The sequence below is a fragment of the Cupressus sempervirens genome, chromosome 3, assembly GCF_028749045.1.
Source record: "Cupressus sempervirens isolate cs-2001-9-10 chromosome 3, ASM2874904v1, whole genome shotgun sequence".
NCBI classification, from domain to species: domain Eukaryota; kingdom Viridiplantae; phylum Streptophyta; class Pinopsida; order Cupressales; family Cupressaceae; genus Cupressus; species Cupressus sempervirens.
In genome coordinates, this window is record NC_143120.1 from 148,648,174 (window position 1) to 148,659,632 (window position 11,459).

Below are 11,459 nucleotides of genomic sequence, written 5' to 3' on the forward strand. Positions count from 1 at the left end.
AATGTGCAGAATGTTTTTTTGTTGATATCAGTCTTGGGATAGTAGATGGAACAAAAATGTTGCTGGCAAGTTCAAAACGTCTATACGGCTCAAAGAGGACAAGCAGAGTTAGGATTCAACTTCTAGTTCAAAGGGCCTTTACATTCCAAGAAGGCAAAAATGTGTGACAGAGAAATTTTGTTGTATTTTATCATATAAGTTAGACCTTAGAATGATAAATTTAGATGGCTTGGAGGGGCTCACAAGGTCCTTAGTTTTGAAATTGTAAATATTTAGTTTGGAATTAAGACATGGTGGTATTCTGTTTGGCATTTCAATTTTACCTTAAGGCCCTATTATAGCTAGTATTTTGTGACTCTATTTTTATTTTAAATACTATTATACATACAAACTCAGCTTTGGCCTTTTATTGATTTAAAAAAACTAAACTTCTAATATAAATTCTCTCTTTCCTCTACTCAAATCACTATTTATTTACCTCCTTGGTAATAAAGTGATTTTCTTAGTTCATTTTCTTATGGTAACTTTACACTTTCCTAAAACCTATTGTAATTTGAAATAGATATTTTTCAACTTTGTCAAATTGCATTATATAATTTTAGTGTATAAATTTGTGAAGTTGTATTGCATAATTTTAGTATTATAAGTGTCTTCAATATTGATTTTATATGCTAATAAGACACTTTGTCTTTCTCAAAATTTTGAGTCTATTTCTTTCATACATATCTCTAGAGAAAGGAATGCAATTAAATAAATATCCATAATATTACTATTCTATTGTCTAAGAGATAAAGATATGTTCATATTAACAAAAAGGGCAATTAATTAGAATGATCTTCATATAAAGATATGTTCATATTGACATTATTCCCAAAAAAATGTGGTTTACACATTCACAAGGGCAATTAATAAGAACAGTCTTTGAATATTCTATATATGATGTAAAAAAAATTGAACATTTGATTTAGCTTTCGTCTTCGAAACAATGAAATGAAAGATTTTTAATGGCGTCCATAAGACCAATGGTATACGGGACCAAAAGATCCCTTAGTTAATCTCCTATGATTTCTCGAGGCTGTCCCTTTCACTATGGATCTGCATAAGTAAGATCGCCCCCTTGTAGAGTCGTGTCCCTTCGAAAGCTCCTCTATGTTGCTCACCTGTAAAGTGTCCTTGTGTTGCTTGTGAATGTCCTCGTATGTAGTGCAATATTTCACATAGAGCCCTTCCATTTCTATCGCTCTTTGGCAAAACCTACAAATTTTGTCCTCCTAATCTTCTTTAGGGACCTCCCATCTACCTGTTTCACATCTCAACTAGTGCAATCCATGCCTCAATTGGGCAAGTAGAATTTTTGTTTTTCCTTCGATCTCAGCCTCTAAATATTTTTTGTCGTCGTGTTCACATGAGGGATTATCGTCATCTTCACATGTGGGATTAAATTCTTTGACATAATGAGCCTTTTTCTACTTAACTGACTTGTCCACATGGCAGATCTGATTTTTTCTACCACCCATTTTTTTATTTCTAGGTTGGATTCCGGGTATTCTCACTAGTCGATGTTCCACTTGTTGAACCATTTGTTGTTTTATTTTTTTGATGTCTTCTTCCAACGGTCAAACTCCTCATCAACCACCATTCTAGGCTAGCGATGTGTATACATTTTATCCACTTTTTTTAAGTAGCTCAACAGTCAAATAAATGATGTAATCTCCATCAGGAACATGCTTGCCTCCGCCAAAAAAATCTTGTAGGGGTCTGTTAACTTGACTTTGAGGTTAGTGGTGATGAAATACTTTTGTATTCTTTCGATTTGCCACCATTTTTTGTTGATACATTGGTCCCCCAAACCTTGCTACCATAAAGAACAACTGAAATCACCAATAGCTTAAAGAGGGTTTTCCTAGTTTTTCAATCCCATAAATCTGTTTTCCTACATATGTTCTGCAGAAGGTAAGAGGCCTTCCACCCTCCCTGTATTCTTTGTGATATGCATGTCTCCCAACCTAGCCGATAGTGCAAATCTATCCCCAAATACTTGTATTCTTCCACAATTTCTAAGGCATTACCTATGAATATGAACAAATCATATAATCTACCACGCTTTGCCCAATATAAGTTTTGCAAGTGATTTTGTTTGAATTTGACCACTTTTGCATGCCATTGCAAACAATCGACCCGTGTAGGCTACATATCCCTAAAAGTTCAACCCCAAAGTGAGACACCCCATCTTTTTCGTCCTGTGAGGTCCTTTTATTTAATTTCTCTTCATCCTCTTTTAGCCACAAGGGGTTGCCATCCTCCGTTGAGTCATTGCTCAACTAAATCGATTGATTACTCATAGTCTTAGCATTAAAGTCTCCCATAAAAAAAAATGTTTCCAGCAGAGCTAAAAGAGAGCACGTCTTTCTTCAGGGCTGCAAATGGGTCTTCATTGTCTAAATTTCTTCTTTTGTAGAGTTTAGAGCTTTTAGGTGCAAAATAGCATGCTGCCAACTACGTGATTCCTTCATCATCCTCAATCTTTAGCCATATAAGTTATTTATTTGAGTCCTCTTTCGCGACTTTTATATTTTTGTTTCACATATCTTTCATCAAGTTAGTAATCCTTCCATGACCTTTACCTGTCTTCGTTTCTTCATTCCATACTAAAAATTTATTGTACCCATCAAAATCAAGAATTCTACATCTTTTGTGTTCATGTGCTTCTATGAGGCAAATGATTTCTTGCCTGTCGGCTATGGGCCCCAACCCTGGTCCTCTTCTCCGTGGGCAACCTCTACAATTCCAACTCACCATGTTAAAGTACTCTTGTGTGGCCCTAAGTTCCTATTTCTGAGTCATTGATTTACTAGCAATATGAACTTTACCATTTTCATCCAAGCCCATTGCAGACAACCCTTGCTAATTATACTTTCTCCCACCCCTTTCTTCTTTCCTCTTGTTGGTTAATGGTCAACTCTTCATCTAAATAGATTTGGGTGTCTTTGAGTAGCCCCCTACTCAAGATTGTACTTTTGTCCTCAATGTTGCGTAGGGTGACTCTCGTATGTCTGTTTCTCCCTGGCACCATACTTTTACCAATCTTGTGTGCTTGTCTAATTTTCCCTGTCCAATTTAACTTGTCCTTAAGGAAGTCATGTACCAAAATTTGTCTTTTCACATTCCCCATAATCTTTTAAACCTTTAATGATGAGGTTTACTGTCTTCTCTTCTATGTTCTTCTCTTCTCTGATTTGTTTCTTGATTTGCTTTTCAATTGTTTCCTTTTGCTCCATTGACGGTTCATTTGCCACTTGGGCCCATGATTTGGCCTCTTTTATTTACTCTTTTAGTTCATTTTCTCTAATTACCATGTTTGCTAGTGCTACTTGAACCTCTTCGATACACCAATTACACCATACAAACTTAAAGAAGTAATAGAGAATGACTTGCTTCTGATCTCTTTGTTCAGCACTTTTCTTAAGATTGTGTTCACTCCCTTATCTCTCTATTCAATCTCAGACTTAGCTTTTATTCAATTAAAAATGCATTGATACAAAACTGATCTCGAAGATATGAAAGCTCCAACTTAGTTTAGTCATGATCTCTTAAAATCAGATAGAGCCATTTTCTCCACTTATCTGCTGGAGAATGACGATCAAACCAATCATTGAAGCTTTCTCTGCAACGTTGTAAACATCTTCAACAACATTACTTATGATGTTGCAAATTTCCTCTTCACCTAAAAATAAAATATAGTAGAATTCATTATCTCATTTTACCTTTCAGCATAAGAAAGTACAGTTAAAGGGCAAAGGAAATTGTACTTCTGCAACTAATGTGCCAAGGCCATTGTATATATTTCAATGCGGCTCATCATAATTCCTTGCAACTTTATAGTCAGCTCGCATTTTATCCCTCTGGTAGAACCTAGAAACGCCTCTGCAACTCCACTTTTACTTATTGTTGACGGTTTGCTCACGCTGCAAAATGGGTTTTTGGCCATGGCATGCTTGTCCATGCAATCTATGCCAACAGTAAAGAATATGATAAAGCTTTCCAGTACAAGGAAAAGATTTTAATTTCTTGTGAACTAATTTTTTATAATCAGTGTAGACTACAATTCAAAAAATTGAAGAAAGTTAATAAGTCTTTGGTTTACTAATGAAGTTGAATGGTTCTAAATGAGTCTAATAGGAATAAAGAATTGTTAAGGGTAAGGCTCTAACATTATAAGGGATGAGGCTAGGACCGTGCCCCAGGTGAATTTGGCAGAATAAATACCCCCGTCCTTGGCTCCTAGCCAAAGAAGTTCCAACCTATAGGCTTGTGCTCTGTGCATTGGATAGCAAAAAATTCTTCGTGGGGACCCTCATTGGAACTAAGTTGTTTCTCACAAGTCTGAACCTCCATAAAAATAGAAAGAAATGAAAGAAAAACAACATAATCAATTCTTAAGAATTTGATTTCCAATAATGTGTCATAGATTTGACTCAAAAAGTCAAAGAAAAATGGAGTAGCATTCGAGGAAAGCAAAAATTGTATATCTAAATGACATGATTTTCATATCAATTACATGATTTTGAAAAATAATACTAAAGAAAAATTCTACAATTATGAATGATTTTGATTCTTGAATGATAACTAGTTCCACATACAAATTAAAGTCTATTCAATGTGTAACAATCTAATTAAGAATGGAAATTTTGACATCCATGCAACCAGTTGATTTCCAAAACAAAAAAATGGTTTTATTTTTTTTTGACATCCATGCAACCAATTGATTTCCAAAACAAAAAAATGGCTTTATTTTTTGATGCAATGTTAGTGTAGAGATGTTTGTATATATGTAATTCAATTGATTTTTAAAATAAAAAATGATTTTACCTTGAATTGCAAAATGAAGGAGAGATGTCAATATCTATATAACAATTGATTTTCAAAACCAAAAATAATTTTACCTCATAATGCATTGTGAAAAAGGTAACATGTCAATATCTATGTAATTCAATCAATTTTCAAAGCAGAAAATGTCTTGCAATGCAATGTTGAGAGGGAAACAGAAAATGTCTTGCAATGCAATGTTGAGAGGGAGTCAACATCTCTGTAATCCAGTTGATTTTCAAAACAGAATATGAGTTTATCTTGTGATCCAATGTAAAAAAGGAATACCCGAGTTGATTTCCAAAAAAAATGGATTTTCCTTAAGGGCAGAGATATTTTTTTTTAAGGCAAAAGCATAAAGCCAATAATATATTATAATAAATAATATAAATAATTTATCAGAGACTTACATATATTAATACTAACCACCGATCAAGTCAAAGTGGGTTGTACAATGGATTATACAGATCATTGTGAGTAATTCGACGTTCAGTATGAAGCAGCAATTGAATTGGGGATGGTCATCCCATTTAAGTTCCTCAGCGGGAGTCCAAGTCTTTCCCCGTAGCTGCACAGTCTACTAAATAACATACCATTTTGTTCCCTTCATAATATATGTACGAAATCATGAATGCTCCACAATGATCCAAAATACACCAAGCTTGTTTCAGAATATATAGTAATTGCCATGATTGACAAACTCTAATAATACAAGCATTGATCAATATTAATGAATCTCCTTTAAGATGCACCTTGGTGTAAATTGAGTTTTCTGGCTAAGATCAGACCATGCACAATTGCATTTGCTTCTGCAAACTATCTATGTAATCCAACTAGTTTTAAGTAAACAATGAGTTTATCTAATAATATATCATTAAGAAGGTGAGATGTCATTTATATAACCCAATTGATATCCAAAATCAAAAAATGGGTTTACCTTGCAGTGCAATGTTAGCAGAGGGTCCAAGAGAGTCGGTTCAACTCAGTGCATGAGTTGGTCGCAGTGAATCCCCCTCCACTAGAAGGAAGAGCCTTCTTTCTCGGTCAGAACAGTGAGTGAGTGAAGAAAAAGCTCTTCACCCAAAACAGGGAAAAACTCAGGACCTATGTAATGTGCAAAGAGATTTTAAAGGGGAAACTAGGGGGAAATGTATTGTAGTTCCTGACAAAGTGCTACCATACCTCCATACGGCCATCAAATTTGGGTCCAGGAAGTAGCATCCCTAGAGAGAAAGGTCGCGCAACCAAAGGTACTATGTGAACTCCACCCTCTGTTGTATTAGATTTGTATTAGGATACAGCATTATCGAACATGGCACTCACTGCTCTCTCTACTCACGAGAAGATCAGTCATAGATGAATTGGGATCAACATAGCAAATAGAAGTTTAATAAAATCCAGATGAGATTTACTCACATTTACTAAGGGACGGATTCAGAGGTAAATAATCTTGCCTTCGGTTTGCTAATTGCCAAATCTTCATTTATGTATTTTAATGTCTCTCTCTTGGCTTTCGTGGAGGATTGATTACATTTCTCAGAGATATCTGTCATCTGAGAATTCTCGAGAGCATTTTGACCTTTAGACAGTAATTGAAGATTTTTAAATGAATTTACAACTGCTCGCAACGAAAAAAGTTAAACCATACCTAGCAGTTGCATGTGCAGGAAAATATCTGAAACAACGGTTTGGCCTATGGAGGAGTTTAATGTCAGAGTGGGTATTCTCTCATTCTTCTAAAGATAAGAGAAACAGACAAGCGTTTAAATGGATTGAAATAAATTTTCACAGTGCTTGCAGCAACCAAACCTTACTTAGCAGGGAATATCTGAATCAAAGATCTGGGCAACCTCACAACCTTTGAGAAGGTATAATGTACAGATAAATTTTCAGAATGTCCAGTTAATGAAATGGCTGGAGACAATTTGAAGAATTAAAACAAAAAACAAACTGCTGTTGAACACACTGTAACAATATCAGTGATAAACATCAAATGTCCCTCCGAAACTCATATTACTATTCGTTTAAACAATCGATAGCGTTGTCAAAATCGCTATACATACAAAATTCAAATGGTGATCAAATTTCACCGTGCAAGGTTTGAGTTGGATCCAGTATTCCTATCATGGAAGATTCAAAAATGATTTTCTCATCATAGTACTTTGAATCTCTTTGTTCAGCACATCCTTAAGCTTCTGTAAACTCATTTTTACAATCCTAAATTTCAGCTTTACTCTATTAAAAATACAATGATACAAAGCTGATCTCTAAGTTAGAAAAGCTACAACTTGTTTTAGTCACGAGCTCTAGAAATCAGATTAGTTTAGTCAAGATGGCAGCTTAGATAGAGTCATGTTCTCCACTCATCTGATGGAGAATGACGATCACACCCATCATAAAAGCCTGGTCTATCCCAGCTTTCACTACAACATTGAAAACATCTTTTGACAACATTACATCTGATGTTGCGAATTTCCTCTTCACCTGAAAGTACAAAACAATACAATGCAATTCATTAACTCATTTTTACCTCTGCACATGAACATAATAGAAATTGAAGAGGACAAATGCAAATGTACCTCTGCAACTAAAGTGCCAAGGCCATTGTAAATGCTACAATGCCGCTCACTGTAATTCCCCAATACTTTATAGTCAGGGTGTTTCTTTCCTCTGGAGGAGCCCTCAAACGCCTCTGCAAGTTCATTTTTGCTAAACATGGATGATTTGCTCACGCTGAAAATGGGCTTCTGGCCGTCGCATGTTTCTCCATGGAATCCATACCAGTGGTGGGGAATTCTAAAAGCCTGACAGTAAGAAAAGATCTCAGTAAGAATCTTAATGTTGTTTCCAAATTTTTATAATAGATATAGAGTTTGATTCAAAACATTAACGAAAAATGTAACATCATTCATATAATTTGAAGTCTAGGGACGGATCATAGGATTTGATTCAAAATGCAGAAGAGTATTCAAAACAGTCAAATTCAGAAACAACAGAAAAAAAATGTCTGCACGTTGAAAATTTTCTTGTCCATAGATTTGAAAAATAAATTAAATACATCTGAAAGGATGATTGGATTTGACTCTTGTGAATTTAATGGATTCATGATAGAAAGAATTACTGATACAAAAGAATATTTAATATGTCATAATCTGACTAAGAGCACAAATGTCTATATCTATATGAACCAGTTGATTTTCAAAATAAAAAATGGTTTTACCAGAATATTTAATATGTCATAATCTGACTAAGAGCACAAATGTCTATATCTATATGAACCAGTTGATTTTCAAAATAAAAAATGGTTTTACCTTGTGCTGCAATTTTAGAGAGCAAAGAGGTCAATATCTATGTATCTATTTGATTTCTAAAACAAATAAATAAAAAGTTATCTACCACAGGGGTATGCATTATGATACATCTTAAGAAATCACCGATGTTGAGTTTTCCTCTCAGTTAGGGCTCGATCCATAACTACGAGCTTGTCTTTAACTTTAGCTGAAATCTTTGGAGAAAATATCACTTTGGCTGAAATCTTTGGAGAAAATATCGGTTGTCAGATCTTCAGTGATAAAGTACTCTTAATGAATGGCATTCCAAATATTCATCTATAACTTTCAGTCTAAGGTCTTTCAGTTTACACATATGGACTCGAGAGGTCTTATTGATATCTATGTAATCCAATCGATTTTTAAAATAAAAAACATTTTGAAGAAACAGATATGTGATTTCTATCTATCCAAGATGATTTACAAAACAAAAACTGGCTTTACCTTGTGATGCAATCGAGCAAAGATGTCATACCTATGGTTTTAGCTTGCAATGCAATGTGAGATAAGAGAGATGTTCATATCTATGGTTTTAGCTTGCAATGCAATGTGAGAAGAGGGATATGTTCATATGTATATAATTCGATTGATTTCCATAGTTAAAAAAATAGTTTTAACTAACCATGAAATGATAAAGTACAGAGATGTCAATATATCTAATTTTCAAACCAGAAAAAAATCTGCCTTCAAATACAATGTTAGAAAGGAAAGATTATGGTATCCACGTAACCCAATTTACATCCAAACCAAACAAGAAAGGGGGATAAAGGAGGATCTACCTTGCGGTGTAATGTTAAGAGAGGTTTTCCCAAAGGATCCATGAGAATCATTTTATTTGTTGAGCTGAGACCTCTTCCGTCGACCCTGAAAGCAATTTCGCCAGTGCCTGAGTTGGTCACAATGAACCCCCCTCCACTAAAAGAAAGAGCCTTCTTTCTCACAGTAAGGACTGTAAGTGAGGACGAACAAAATTCTTCACCCACAATAGGGGAAAACACAGAAACCTCTGTATTCTGCACCAACGTTTTGAAAGGCTCCGATAATTTAGAGCTGCAGATAAAGCAAGCTGATGAATTGCTGTGGTGGTGGTCAAGCCTCTCGGCTTCAGGTATTAAATCGTCTTCCTCTTCTCTCGGTAAGATGATTCGAGAGACGCAAAGATTGCACAGTAAAGATAGTGGCAACATGGCATCTGATATAATTCTGATGGACTCGGAGTCTATGAGTTCGAATCTCCTAAACCTCCGCGATGCAGATGCTTCCAGCACAAATCTTGTAAAATTGCCTTCGAGAATCCTATGGTTTTATAAAGGTAAAGAACCCCTGAAACCCTAAAAGGAGAAAGCATATATTCCCTGTAAAATACCACAACAATGGCTCGCGTCCGCCGGAAAATATATGGGGAATTGAGCACTCGTTGGGACTCTCGCCTGGTTATACGAGGAACGCGGCTAGGCCGAATATCATTTCGATAATGGATATCCCTGCACGCGGTATTAAGAAAAAGCTTAAATATATATAAAAAGCTGTATGATCACAATGTCTATCAATCTCGTTTCTTTCATTGGAAACGAACCATATTAAATAGTTGTTAGCACTTTTGTCTTTATATAAGGAATTGGAAAGTACTTTTGACTACTTAGTGATTAATTATATGCATGTTGGTATTTGTTTTTTTATAGAAAATTACAACAATTTAATAATTATATGGCGAGATCTTTTTGACAAATGAATTGGAGAACCAAACATTCTGCCTTTCTTAGAAGATTAAAAAAAATCACTTTTTCAAGGTGATTAAGAAGAGTCATTTGTGGCCTTTTTTTAAAGGCAATTAAGAGGAGTCATGTCTCTCTTCAATAATAAGTTGTCTAAGATATGACCTTATATTAACACCCAATCCACTCATATTTCATCTAGATGTCTAAAGTTAGGAAAAATATTGAAAGTAATATATTTTAAATCTTTTAAAAATAAACATAAAATGTGTATCTAAATTTAGAAATTAAGATGAAATGCTTGCTCTCAAGCAAGGACTACACCATTTTAACCATTATGACACACATGCTCAACACATAATGAGATTAAATATGTTGTGTACAAGATATTAGCCCTTCCACGTGGGCTATAGTCTTTGCTTCAGTGTTATGACATAGGGTTCCTAGGAGTTTCCAATTTTCATGGCCCATGGAATAACAAATCAATCAATAGTGTTGGTTATCATTACAACAAAAAATCAACCTCCTAATGCCCAATACAACCACTAGACTAATAGAAGACATGGGAGGTAGTTAAGCCATATCGTGAACCACCACTATATTATAGGGCACAAGGAAATGAAGGGTGTACACCTTGTGAACCCCCCAAGTTCAAGCTCGTGCCCTTGACTCTAATATTCATTGTCAATTGTGCTCATTGCAACAAAAGATTGACCTCTTAATGCCCGATACAACTATTGGACCTAAAAGAAGATATCAGTGACAATTAAGCCATGTCACAAACCATCGTGCAGTTAGAGTGCATTCAAGCATAAGAAGTCATTCTAGATACTTTATCTGGTATTGGGTTATTGATATTTGTGGACTTGATAGTGTTGAAAATTTGTTCAGCTCTCCCCTCGGGATTCGTGACAAAGGCTTAATTGCCTCCTGTGTACTATAAGTTGAGTGGTTGTATCGAGCATTAAGAGATCAATATTTTGGTACAATGGCAACCCCACTCTAACAAGTGTTATCAAAGCTTGGTCAAAGGTTCAAATCCTCAGACCCTCGGGTAATGCTAAGGGGGAGATTGTTGGAAATTTGTGTAGTGCTCCCCTCGGGATTCATGACAAGGGCTTAACTGCCTCTTGTGTAAGCCTCCTATGTACTATAAGTTGAGTGGTTGTATCGAGCATTGAGAGATTAGTCTTTTGGTGCAACGACAACCCCACTCTAACAGATAGTGCTTATGATCTTTGGGAAAAGCTTAAATTAGTCTTGTACATGTGCAAAGAGCTAAGGTAGATACTTTAAAAGGAAAGTATGATGGCATGAAAGTGGTAGAAGGAGAAAATGTTGCTTAGTATGGTCATAGGATAAAAGAAGTTGTTATTAGAAGAGTCGATAGCACCTTTGATGATGGAGATGTGGTAAGTAAAATGTTGAGAACCTTGATACATGTTGTGCGTGTGTGTGTGTGTGAAAATGTGGATGTTAAACTAAACACCTACACAGTTTCTATAAACTATTATTTCTAAGATTGAAATGAATCTAAACAAATTATTAA

General features: G+C 35.2%; 1 protein-coding gene across 1 annotated transcript; it reads right to left on the reverse strand.

Annotated features, from left to right (window-relative positions):
- Nucleotides 1-6,849: 6,849 nt before the first annotated feature.
- LOC149565187 (protein LURP-one-related 5-like) lies at nucleotides 6,850-9,777 on the reverse strand. Its single transcript, XM_089818725.1, has 3 exons — nucleotides 8,975-9,777; nucleotides 7,446-7,670; nucleotides 6,850-7,350 (listed from the first exon to the last, which is right to left on the reverse strand). The coding sequence occupies exons 1-3, from the start codon at nucleotides 9,380-9,382 to the stop codon at nucleotides 7,207-7,209; spliced, it is 777 nt and encodes a 258-aa protein (XP_089674851.1). The 5' UTR covers nucleotides 9,383-9,777; the 3' UTR covers nucleotides 6,850-7,206.
- Between the last annotated feature and the right edge of the window lie 1,682 nt (nucleotides 9,778-11,459).